We start from the raw sequence: 13,654 nt of genomic DNA on the forward strand, positions 1-13,654 counted from the left end.
AAAATTTTTTGAAATATAAAAATTTTGGAAATTTGGAAATTATAAAATAATAAAATAAAGTCTTAATTGTGATATGCAGGAAAGATATGATTTTGTCCTTTTCGATACTAAATGTTATAGGAAGATGTATGAACGATGCCCATTGACTTTAACTAAAAGCTACTTGATCCATCAAGTAAGGTTAACATTAACTTTTTAAATATACTTTATACATTATTGTTTCTATCTTAATAATATTTGTTAAATTTGTTATTTTAATTATTATAAAATTATCATCGAATCATTTATAAATTATCTAGTTGCACGTGTCCTAACATTGTATACGTCGGAAATCTCATAACAATTAAATATAATCAAATATTAAATATTTCTTTTAATTTAGATATTTTTTTCTATAGATTCACGACTTCTTGATATTTCCGAGAGAAAATGTTTTCTTGCAAATACTAAATATTTTATGAAAAAAATTGTGACATTATTTCACAAATATTTTATAGGAGTAAAATAGTTTTATTTTTAAATGGGTAAAATAATTTTTATTTTTAAGATTAAATATAATTAACTTTGACAAAAAATTAATATTTATCTTCAAAATTTTGATATATTTTTATCTTAAATCTTCAAAATGAATTAATATAGTCTTTTTAATTTGATAATATTAAATGTTTTTGACATGTCAAATGTATCTTATGATAATATTTAAGTTGTTTACGTCGTTTGACACGTTCTAATTTCGATGTTAGTTGAAAAACACATTTGATACGATAAAAAAGATTATATTCATTCATTCATTTATTCTAAACTAAAACATGAAAAAATAAGTAATAAAAAATAGCATAAAGGTGAAAATAAATTTGGATGTAAAAATATTTCATACGTTTTCTATGAAATCTATTTTCAACTTTTGTGTCCTTGCCATGCTTCATCCTTTTGTTGGCATGCAAAGAAGCAAGACATAAATGACAAGCACACTAAAAGATTGTAGTATATAAGAAACCATAATTTGTCGTAATCATATCTAGAGTTCAAAGATATGCATAAATAACAACTTGGTAGCCATAACAGGTTTGTAATAAGGTGCACATCACAATTCAGAGTTGAAAGTGAAGATGGGTGAAGCTACACAGAGGTAACTGCTTCCTTTTTTTTCACAAGTTCCAAATACCAATAATATTGCTGCACTCAAATTTTACGTTTTTGTGAATTCCTTACAACCTTTGTGGGTTTTGGTTGATCAGGTATGCAGTGGTGACAGGAGCAAACAAAGGGATTGGATTAGAGATAGTGAGGCAGTTAGCTTCAGAAGGAATAAAGGTGGTGCTCACTGCAAGGAATGAAGAGAGGGGTCTTCAAGCATTGCAAAAACTTAAAGCCTCAGGTCTTTCTCATCTTGTGCTGTTTCATCAGCTAGATGTGGCTGATGCTGCAAGTGTAACTTCTCTTGCTGATTTTATCAAATCCAAATTTGGTAAACTTGATATTCTGGTAAAGTCAGACTTTGATGCTTCTCTCTTCTTTTTGTTCTAAGTTAAAGTTTGTCACAGAAATCCTCCATGCTTAAGCTTCAGTTAAAAGTGAAAGTTTGTTGCTTTGGTGTGCTCATCTTCTACTGCTGTTAGTTATTCATATTCAATTTGAATGCATAATTTATTTTAGGTTTAACGAGTAATTTAATTCTCTAATTTATTGGTTTGGTTTATTATAATTTTTATTGTTGAGTTACAATTGTTTTTTTTTTGTGTTAAAGTTGATTTTAATGCCATGTTTGTATTTTCATTCCCAAAATTTTTAATTATTTTATTTTTTATAAGTGTCAAAAATTGTAATTGTAAAAAATTATTTAGGTTAATTATTTGATGAATTAATTTTAAAAAAATATTTTAATATGTTTATATAATTTTTAATTAAACTTATTAATTTGGTCTTCAACTAGAAATGACCAGATTGAATCGTTTTAAAAAATAATGAAATTAAATTGAATTAAAATTTTAAATAAAGAGATTAAATTGAAAACATACTGACATGGGACACAGTCATGACCTAACACTCGACATTTTATTTTTTATTTTAATTTAAAAAATAAAATAAAAAATAAAAATTTATGAAAATAAAAAATAAATGAAAATTTCACAAATTTACACATGTCATGTACGAACACAACGTTAACATCAACCTAACATAAATGATCAAATTGAACATTTTTAAAAGATTGAAGGATCAAATGAAACAAAAAAATAATAAAGGATGAAAATGAATCAAACCAACAAAGGGTGTATTTGTACTTAGAAAATAGGCTTCCAAATGTTAAACCAAATATACACAAATTAGAGGACTAAATCATTAATTAAGCCTTCTTTCTATTAGCCAAGATATTGGAAATCCCACCTTGATCGGAGATAAGAAGAATTTACAATTATATAAGTACATACAAATCTTATATTATAAGTCGATTTTGTAAGATAATAATAAAACAATACAAAACCCTTCTTAACAGAAATTGTTGTAGGTCTATCTTACTGTCCTCTCTATATCAAAGCATCCATTAATATTAAAGGGTATGTTTGTAACGCCCCATTTAATTTAATACATAAAATTAAAGGAAACGTCACACAGAGATAAATCAACAATGCAGTCCTGGGGTTCATAACGTCACCCCTACAAAACCAGGCACACCACGATGCCAACTAAAAGCAGGATAACCGTTTACTTAAGAGTTTACAATCTAACAACTACGAATACAGGGGCCATAGCCCTAAAGAAAACATGAAAAGAAGAAGCGTGAGATCTAGCCCAGATGGCTAAGCTGCTGGATCACCGTTTCCCTGCTGACCACGAGAACTTCGCCCATCTGCTCCCATCAACCAAGTCGATGATCATCGCAAGAAAGAACAGCCACATACATCACAACCATGCAACAAAACGGGTAAGCTAGAGCCAATCAACATATTCAACATGCAATCAAATATATTTTCATCATCTCATCCACATAGCAACCAAACATGTTATGACTCTTCATTCAATACACTACGACTCGACTCGACTCATCCGGATACGTATAACTCGGTCGGATTCAGCGGATGCTTGCACTTGTGGTGGATACCCCTGCTCGACCCTGAGCTGCTCGATCCTGAGCTATGTATTACCAGTGTTACGATGAATCAAAAATCTCTCCCACCACAAGGTTAGCCCTTAATGAGTTTCAGGCCTCCTGCTACTCCCACCACAAGAGTCAGTCCGCTTTAAGTGAGACTAACTGACTCCTCGGAGCGTCAGGATGCAACCTTACCTTGAATCCTTACCTAGTTATACAGATGGGGCACCACCATGAACACCCACTAGCAGGGGCCATGGAATTACGTCCCGACCACTGAAGCGCAACCCCAGAGGTCTCACCGAGAGACCCCAAGGAATTACACGCTGACACGGACCAACATTCATAAAACAACATTAGGAGAATATCGATAACATATTTACAACCTCATACTCGTCCATGAGATCTATTCCTCATACGCCTCTCATTGTGAATCCATACCTCTGATCATCACCGTCCCATGAGTCTAGGGTCTCATCTCATGACAACACCATGTTCCTTTAATTTCAAACCACCCATTCATTTATTTCTCATGCCAAGTATCATACCAATCCATTCATCCACAATTCATGAATCATGCCAAATATATGTTTCATACTCCATTATATACATGTCCATCATCACACAATCATACTCAGCCAACATGGTTCATTCGGGAAACATTAAACAACCAAAACACAGCACGGTCTCGCCCAGCATCTCGCTCAGGCTGAGGGGTCTCGCTCAGGCGAGACCTGCTCGCTCAGGCGAGCCTCCCCCCTCGCCTAGGCGAGAGCGCCAAAAACAAGGGCATGGGCAACACGGGATCTCGCTTAAGCGAGATCCCTCTCGCTTGGGCGAGTTGCCTGCTCGCTCAAAAATTGAGCGAGCCGCCCGGGCGACGTTTCGCGCAAAAAACTTAGGCGAGCTCCCTGTTTCATCTCGCCTAGGCGAGATGGGTCGCTTGGGCGAGATTAACAGGTCTCGCCACTGTTCTTCACTGTACAACCATGTTCTTCATCCAAACCACTCATGCAAAACACTCTAACATACCAGAACGAAATATCACACCATAAAATCAGCAACCAACTCGTACACAGTTCAAAATAATGACTCGAAACTGAAACCCTAACTTCCCGTACCTGGAAATAGGTTCGTACAAGACCTTCAACGCGTAACCAAGGAGCACAGCAGCTCTAGGACCCGATTCGCAACTGGAACAGTGGGTAAAACGAGTTATAAAAGAGTCTCCACTGTTACTGTGAAAGCTATACAAAACAGAGGCGGTAAGGATTAAGGGTACTTACGTGAGCAGAACAATGGCCAAGCTAAACGTAAGTCTGAAGAACGCTGGAACCCTAGCAGAGCTCTAGTGCGGAAACAGGGAAGGAGGCGGCTGCGAATCTGAGAATGCAGAAAGTGTGAGGGTTAGGGCAACTGAAACAGATTTTTATCCTATGGGCCGGCCTTTAGGCCCAATACTGTAGGACAGCCCATTAACCTTTAGGGCAGGAATAAAAATGGGTCTTACATTCTCCCCAACAACAAAATTTTCGACCTCGAAAATAAAGACTCACCAGATAAACAGATGTGGATGTGATTTTCTCATGTCCTCCTCTAACTCCCAAGTCGAGTCACCCGTCCTCCGATCCCAGATAACTTTAACCAGACTAACGGTCTTCCCACGACGTTCCTCTACCTTGCTATCCTCCAGAGCTATGGGTGGTACTTCCACTGTGAGGTCTTCCCTGATCTGTATATCCTCAGCTTCCAACACATGAGCCGGGTCGAACACATACTTCCTCAACTGCGAGACATGAAACACTGGATGAAGGTTCGCCAACTGCGGAGGTAAAGCTATCTCGTAGGCTACTGGTCCGATCCTCCTCGTGATCTGATATGGGCCAAGGAACTTAGGCGAAAGCTTCCTTGAGCGGAGAGCCCTCCCCACGCCTGTGGTTCGAGTCACCCTCAAGAACACGTGATCTCTTGGTGCAAACTCCAAAGGTCTCCTCCTACGATCAGCATAGGCCTTCTGCCTACTCTGAGAAGCCAACATCCTATCTCTCACCATCCTCACCTTCTCGGTGGTCTGCTCTAACAACTCAGGTCCAACCAACACGGCCTCTCCATCCTGATACCAGCAAAGAGGAGTCCTACACCTCCTGCCGTAAAGAGCCTCGTATGGCGCCATGCCAATGCTCGCATGAAAGTTGTTGTTGTAGGTGAACTCTATCAAGGGCAACACTTCGTCCCAAGCGCCCAGATGATCCAATATGCAAGTCCTCAACAAATCCTCTAACGACTGGATCGTCCTCTCAGACTGGCCATCGGTCTGAGGGTGATACGCTGAACTCATGGTGAGCTTGCTACCCATAGCACTCTGTAACGTCTGCCAAAACCGGGACGTGAATCGCGGGTCTCTGTCGGAAACTATACTCGAGGGCACCCCATGGAGTCTTACTATCTCTCTAATGTACAACTGGGCCAACTTGGCCATAGACATCCTCAAGTTCATCGCCAAAAAGTGTGCGCTCTTGGTTAACCGATCCACTATCACCCAGATGGTGTCATGTCCTCTAAAAGTCCGTGGAAGGTGAGTCACGAAGTCCATGGAAATGCTGTCCCATTTCCACACTGGTACCTCTAACGACTGTAGAATGCCACCGGGCCTCTGATGCTCCACCTTCGCCTTCTGACACGTTAAACAAGCTGATACAAACTGAGCCACATCTTTCTTCATTCCCTGCCACCAGAAAGCTTCCTTGAGGTCCTGGTACATCTTAGTCATGCCAGGATGCAAGCTAAGACGACTCTTGTGTCCCTCCTCAAGGATCAACTTCCTCACCTCAGCGTCATCTGGTATACATACTCTGCCTCGAAACCTCAGTATGCCATCATCACCCACAACAAAATCCCTAGCCTCATCTGACCCAATCTGTTCTCTAACCCTGTTCAGACTGGCATCCAACAACTGCCTCTCTCTGATCGAGCCCAAGAAGTCACTAGATATAGCAAGGGTACTACACCTAATGGACTCGGACCCCAACTCCACATGTATCCTCATGTCTCTGAATTTCTCTAGTAGTTCCACCTCCTTAATCATAAGGTGTGCAGTGTGTACCGTCTTCCTGCTTAGAGCATCTGCCACTACATTTGCCTTCCCCGGATGGTATAGGAGCTCAAAGTCATAGTCCTTGAGGAATTCCATCCACCTCCTCTGCCTCATGTTCAGCTCCTTCTGATCAAACAAGTACTTTAAACTCTTGTGGTCGCTGAACACTCGAAACTGAGCACCATACAGATAGTGCCTCCAGATCTTCAAGGCAAAAACTATAGCCGCCAACTCCAAGTCATGAGTGGGATAATTACGCTCATGTATCTTAAGCTGCCTCGAAGCATATGCCACTGCCTTCTTTTCCTGCATCAAGACGCAACCCAGTCCAAGATGAGGCGCGTCGCAGTAGACCTCAAACGGTTTCCCCACATCTGGAATTACCAATATAGGAGCACTCGTCAATCTCCTCTTCAGCTCTTGAAAGCTCTCCTCACACTTGTCCGTCCAAGTGAAGGGTTGGTCCTTTCGGGTAAGCAAAGTCAGAGGCGCCACTACCTTGGAGAATCCCTCTATGAATCTCCTATAGTAGCCCGCTAACCCCACAAAGCTCCTGATCTCTGTGGCTGACTTGGGACTCTCCCACTTTACCACTGCCTCGACCTTTGCCGGGTCCACTGCAATCCCCTGAGCAGATATCACATGTCCCAAAAACTGAACTTCATCCATCCAGAACTCACACTTGGATAACTTGGCATACAACTGCTTCTCCCTCAAAACACCAAGCACCAACCTTAGGTGTTCTGCATGTTCCTCCTGAGTCCTGGAGTAGATAAGGATGTCGTCTATGAAGACCACGACAAACTTATCTAGGAAGGGTCGGAAGATCCTGTTCATGTAGTCCATGAACACTGCCGGAGCGTTGGTCACACCGAACGGCATAACCACATACTCATAGTGGCCATACCTCGACCTAAAGGCTGTCTTCTGTACATCATCAGCCTTTACCAAAATCTGGTGGTACCCTGATCGCAGATCTATCTTCGAGAACACTGATGACCCATGTAACTGATCCATCAAGTCGTCAATCCTCGGGAGCGGATACTTGTTCTTGATGGTCATCTTGTTCAGTTGCCTGTAATCCACACACAGGCGCGAACTCCCATCCTTCTTCTTCACCAACAACACTGGTGCTCCCCAAGGTGAAGTGCTGGGTCGGATGAACTGTTTCTCCATCAGATCCTCTATCTGTTTCTTGAGCTCTACCAACTCTGCCGGAGCAATGCGATATGGGGCCATCGAGACCAGGCCTGTTCCTGGGACTAGCTCGATGGAGAACTTCACCTCTCTACTGGGAGGTAACCCTGGTACCTCTTCTGGAAACACATCCCCAAAATCCTGTACAACTGGTATCACATACGTCATTTCTCCTCTCTCCACCTCCATATGTGTGAAAATCATGTAGCACTGTGCACCGTCCTGTAGCTCCCTCATAACTCCCTGGGATGAAACCAACTCATGTTCCTTTGAGTCGGGAAACAACAACTTCTTCTCCCGACAATCTATCAGAATGCGATTGGCAGAGAGCCAATCCATCCCTAAGATCACTTTCAACTCCTGTAGAGGTAGGCAGATTAAGTTCACATTGTACCTGCGCTCCTCTACCTCCACCAGAAGCCTAGCACACAAGGACGACGTCCTGACCAAACCCGACGTCAGAGTAGACACCGCAAGCTCACACTGCAGCTCGCACACCGGCAGACCCAACCGTTCCACACATGCATTTGACACAAAAGAGTGTGTCGCTCCAGAATCATATAACACACAGCAAGAAGAACCAGCTATCATGCAACTACCCATAACCAAGTTACCTGAGCCTAATGCCTCTGCCCCTGACATGGCGTACACTCTGCCCGTCGCCTGAGGCCTGTTGCCTCTGTCTCTCCCCTGATGCTGCTGGGGTGCCTGAACTGGAGGGTGTGTCGCTGCCCTGGCAAGGTTGGGACAATCTCTCCCAAAGTGGCCTTCCTTGCCACAGTTGTTGCACCGACGGTAACCCTCCCTACGTGGACACGCATACCTCGGGTGGGGTCCTCCACATGAGTAACACCGAACTCGACCCTGCTGCGGAGGAAAGTTCCTAGACTCCTGAGGCTGATGGTGTGGTCTATAATACGGTCTCCTCCGCTCCTCATGTCTGGGCCTGGACCCAGATGGTCCACCAATCCTCTGGGGCGACTGTGGCTGCTGTGGGCGCTGGCCTTCCACCTCGCGCTTCATCTTCTTCATCACTCTGGCCTTCTCTACCAGAGCGGCAAAGTCCTTGATGGACAAAGGAGCCACCATCAAGCGGATGTCACCGCGAAGCCCGTTCTCAAACTTCCTGCATCGCCACTCCTCATCAAGTGGTAGGGTATAGAAACGGTTGAGGTGCTTGAACCTCTCAGCATATTCAGTGACAGTCTTCCCTCCCTGGGTCAACTGGAGGAACTCCACCTCCTTGGCGTACCGAATGCTGTCAGGGAAGTACTCTGATAGGAATCTCTCCCTGAAAATCTCCCACGACACGGGCTCATCCCTCTCCTCCAGGATGGATCTGGTGCTGCTCCACCAATGCTCCGCCTCTCCCGTGAGCATGTACACAGAGAACGCCAATCTGTTCTCTGCAGGGCATATCTTCGCATCATAGATGCGCTCCAGGTCCTTCAGCCATTGGTCTGCGACGTCAGGACTAGTCTTCCCGTCAAACTTCGCCGGGTGGTGTTTCAGAAAGTCCTCCAGGCTCCACTCCCTGACTGCAGGTCGTGGTTCAGGACCAAACACAGGGGCAGCCGCCCTGTTCTCCTCCAACTGACGGAGGGCCTCCATATGCTGCCTATGAGCATCCTCAGCAGCTACCCTCGCAGCCTCCATCTGCTGCATCACAGCCTGCTGCTCAAACGACGCTGCCTGCCGCTGCATGGATGCCTCATGCTGCTGCATCATCGCAGCACTCTGCTGCGCCATAGCTGCTACCATTGCCTCTATGGCTCTGGCGATATCTGGTGTGTCCCCCTGGGATGACTGAGAAGCTCGGCGAGGAGGTGCCATAATCCACTGGCACACAGAAAATCACTTGGTTAGGCTCGATAAAGACAAGAATTTAACTAAGAACACTCAGAAGATACACAGAGAAAGCTAAGCGGACATCCAAGTCCACAGACCTAAGGAATGACCGCTCTGATACCATAAATGTAACGCCCCATTTAATTTAATACATAAAATTAAAAGAAACGTCACACAAAGATAAATCAACAATGCAGTCCTGGGGTTCATAACGTCACCCCTACAAAACCAGGCACACCACGATGCCAACTAAAAGCAGGATAACCATTTACTTAAGAGTTTACAATCTAACAACTACGAATACAGGGGCCATAGCCCTAAAGAAAACATGAAAAGAAGAAGCGTGAGATCTAGCCCAGATGGCTAAGCTGCTGGATCACCGTTTCCCTGCTGACCACGAGAACTTCGCCCATCTGCTCCCATCAACCAAGTCGATGATCATCGCAAGAAAGAACAGCCACATACATCACAACCATGCAACAAAACGGGTAAGCTAGAGCCAATCAACATATTCAACATGCAATCAAATATATTCTCATCATCTCATCCACATAGCAACCAAACATGTTATGACTCTTCATTCAATACACTACGACTCGACTCGACTCATCCGGATACGTATAACTCGGTCGGATTCAGCAGATGCTTGCACTTGTGGTGGATACCCCTGCTCGACCCTGAGCTGCTCGATCCTGAGCTATGTATTACCAGTGTTACGATGAATCAAAAATCTCTCCCACCACAAGGTTAGCCCTTAATGAGTTTCAGGCCTCCTGCTACTCCCACCACAAGAGTCAGTCCGCTCTAAGTGAGACTAACTGACTCCTCGGAGCGTCAGGATGCAACCTTACCTTGAATCCTTACCTAGTTATACAGATGGGGCACCACCATGAACACCCACTAGCAGGGGCCATGGAATTACGTCCCGACCACTGAAGCGCAACCCCAGAGGTCTCACCGAGAGACCCCAAGGAATTACACGCTGACACGGACCAACATTCATAAAACAACATTAGGAGAATATCGATAACATATTTACAACCTCATACTCGTCCATGAGATCTATTCCTCATACGCCTCTCATTGTGAATCCATACCTCTGATCATCACCGTCCCATGAGTCTAGGGTCTCATCTCATGACAACACCATGTTCCTTTAATTTCAAACCACCCATTCATTTATTTCTCATGCCAAGTATCATACCAATCCATTCATCCACAATTCATGAATCATGCCAAATATATGTTTCATACTCCATTATATACATGTCCATCATCACACAATCATACTCAGCCAACATGGTTCATTCGGGAAACATTAAACAACCAAAACACAGCACGGTCTCGCCCAGCATCTCGCTCAGGCTGAGGGGTCTCGCTCAGGCGAGACCTGCTCGCTCAGGCGAGCCTCCCCCCTCGCCTAGGCGAGAGCGCCAAAAACAAGGGCATGGGCAACACGGGATCTCGCTTAAGCGAGATCCCTCTCGCTTGGGCGAGTTGCCTGCTCGCTCAAAAATTGAGCGAGCCGCCCGGGCGACGTTTCGCGCAAAAAACTTAGGCGAGCTCCCTGTTTCATCTCGCCTAGGCGAGATGGGTCGCTTGGGCGAGATTAACAGGTCTCGCCACTGTTCTTCACTGTACAACCATGTTCTTCATCCAAACCACTCATGCAAAACACTCTAACATACCAGAACGAAATATCACACCATAAAATCAGCAACCAACTCGTACACAGTTCAGAATAATGACTCGAAACTGAAACCCTAACTTCCCGTACCTGGAAATAGGTTCGTACAAGACCTTCAACGCGTAACCAAGGAGCACAGCAGCTTTAGGACCCGATTCGCAACTGGAACAGTGGGTAAAACGAGTTATAAAAGAGTCTCCACTGTTACTGTGAAAGCTATACAAAACAGAGGCGGTAAGGATTAAGGGTACTTACGTGAGCAGAACAATGGCCAAGCTAAACGTAAGTCTGAAGAACGCTGGAACCCTAGCAGAGCTCTAGTGCGGAAACAGGGAAGGAGGCGGCTGCGAATCTGAGAATGCAGAAAGTGTGAGGGTTAGGGCAACTGAAACAGATTTTTATCCTATGGGCCGGCCTTTAGGCCCAATACTGTAGGACAACCCACTAACCTTTAGGGCAGGAATAAAAATAGGTCTTACAATGTTGGAGATCTAAATAGAGATAAGTAAATATATGCAAAAAATACAAATCTTATCTTACAAGTCGGTTGAGTTATTAAAATTTATTTCTTTAATATTTTTGAATATTTCTTTTTATATTAGTTATTTATTATTCCTCTTCCTAAATGTCCATGATGATCTCATTGTCATGCTAAAATCTTCTGTTTTTTCTCATTTGTCAAAGGAAATGGGAACTTTTGCTCTTTGGTGCTGGTAAGGGTGTTTCATTGGATTTGGGTAGAAATTGTTCAATGTTGTTAGTGTCTGCATTAACCATTACTTTTAATGATAGGTTTAGGATAATGGAACCAAACACCAGGGGTTAAAAAGAGATTTATCATTTAATATATCTGATTATTTTCCTTTTTCTTCATTTGGCAAGGGATGATTATCCTCCTTGTATTTTTGTAATATTTGGTATTAAGTAAGCTTCCGTTGCCATTGTTGCCATTGAATCAATTTGACAGATTCCTTTTACATCTACTCATAGTTATGATAATCTTTTTTTAAAGTAATTTTATGCGTTAGCATGTTTCAGTATGAAATGTTGTTCAATGCAGGTTAACAACGCAGGAGTTAGTGGAATTATAATTGAAGACAGTGATTTAATCAGTACAGTATTCGCGAATCGTGGGGTAAGACTCTTGGCGTGTTGTGAAATCTAACTAATCAAGAGACCTAAAGTTTGCAACTTTTCTTGACCATTTAAATTCTATATCGCATCCCATCTCAAACTATTGAAACGGTAAAAGTAGAGCTTATACGCTTACAGAATTCTCATATCATGAACTTGCTTTTGTTGTTAAGCCCAATAGAAAGTCAAGAAATTATGAAAGCATTTTCACAATAGTTATGGTTTTTGGAACTGGCTCTTCTTTTGCAAGGTTAATTAATGATTAGGCTATTTTGCTAGTTATTACCAGAAGGCTCAACAAATCTTTTGAATGTAGGAAGGACTTGAGTTGTTGTGTGTTACTAGAAATTTATAAATAGTGATTGAGTTGCCATTGTTTTCAGGTGGTACCAGATGAACAAGGAACAAAGGCATTGACTCAAACATATGAGTTAGCAGAAGAATGCTTGCAAATAAATTACTATGGCACTAAAATAACTGTACAATCCCTTATGCCCCTCCTCCAATTATCAGATTCACCAACAATTGTGAATGTGTCATCGACTCAGGGGCAGTTAGAGGTAGGCAACAACTTCTTGTGCCAATAAATTCTTTTCTCATTTTTCTGGATAAACTGCAATTGATTGTGCCAATAACTTCATCTCTTCTGAATACTTAATGAATAACAAATACATATGTTATGCAATGTAACATTGAGTTTATTCAAATCTTCCTATAACAGATATTAGATCATTATATTGCATCTCGATTCCTTTAATATTCATAAGGTCTTGTTGCTTAATTATGTCAAATTTAGAGTTTCCCTAAGGAATCATGGGCTAGAGGAGTGTTGAGTGATGCTGATAACCTCACAGAAGAGAAAATGGATGAAATAGTGAAGAAGTTTCTGAATGATTTCAAAGAAGGTTCATTAGAGAGTAATGGGTGGCCTAGGTATATAGGTGCCTATATTGTGTCGAAAGCTGCTGTGAATGGGTACACAAGAATCCTTGCAAAGAAAAACCCATCATTCTGCATTAACAGTGTTTGCCCTGGTTATGTGAAGACAGATATAACATCAAACACTGGTTTTCTAACAGTGGAAGAAGGTGCTGCTAGTCCTGTCAAGCTTGCACTGCTTCCCAATGGCTCTCCATCTGGTCTCTTCTATTACAGAGCTGATGTGGCTTCCTTTTGATTTCCAGTGATGCAATTTTCTGGTTTGAGGACAAAACCAGTGCTTTTGCTTCTAAATTGTTGAACCTGTTTTAAGCACATTGTATGATTTTGTATTAAACTTGTGTTGTTTTTGTATCGTAATGTCTAAACTGGGTATGCAATAAAATTAATATTTAAGTTCTACGGGCATTTATTTTAAATTTGAGGCATCAAAATATTTTTTGAATATTTGAGGAATAAAAGATTTATTTTTAGTTATAAAAGCAAGTATATCATTTCACCATAAATATACATAATATTTTATGAAAAATATTCGTTCACATAAAATATATGTATTCATGCACATGCATTCTATTCTTCTACCTTCTGTGTTATATCTATGGTTGAATCTTTTTAGTTTCATACTAAAGTTTTAGAATTACTTTCTTATTATGCTTCTTAGTTC

At 42.1% G+C, this 13,654-nt stretch overlaps 1 protein-coding gene across 1 annotated transcript; it reads left to right on the plus strand.

Moving 5' to 3' along the window:
- The first annotated feature begins 1,020 nt into the window (after positions 1-1,020).
- On the plus strand, positions 1,021-13,303 carry LOC114165813 ((+)-neomenthol dehydrogenase-like). The gene is made up of 5 exons (XM_028050400.1): positions 1,021-1,129; positions 1,239-1,485; positions 11,978-12,052; positions 12,435-12,611; positions 12,848-13,303. Exons 1-5 carry the CDS (start codon positions 1,110-1,112, stop codon positions 13,226-13,228), a joined length of 900 nt encoding a protein of 299 aa, XP_027906201.1. The 5' UTR covers positions 1,021-1,109; the 3' UTR covers positions 13,229-13,303.
- Positions 13,304-13,654: the final 351 nt, after the last annotated feature.

Source organism: Vigna unguiculata, chromosome 10 (genome assembly GCF_004118075.2).
Source record: "Vigna unguiculata cultivar IT97K-499-35 chromosome 10, ASM411807v1, whole genome shotgun sequence".
Taxonomy (NCBI): Eukaryota; Viridiplantae; Streptophyta; class Magnoliopsida; order Fabales; family Fabaceae; genus Vigna; species Vigna unguiculata.

Bases quoted from the DNA above. Each gene is read 5' to 3' on its own strand.
- LOC114165813 (XM_028050400.1), top strand. From the start codon at position 1,110: ATGGGTGAAGCTACACAGAG. The intron at 1,130-1,238 runs GTAACTGCTTCC...TTGGTTGATCAG, and splicing joins ATGGGTGAAGCTACACAGAG to GTATGCAGTGGTGACAGGAG. The intron at 12,612-12,847 runs GTAGGCAACAAC...TGTCAAATTTAG, and splicing joins CGACTCAGGGGCAGTTAGAG to AGTTTCCCTAAGGAATCATG.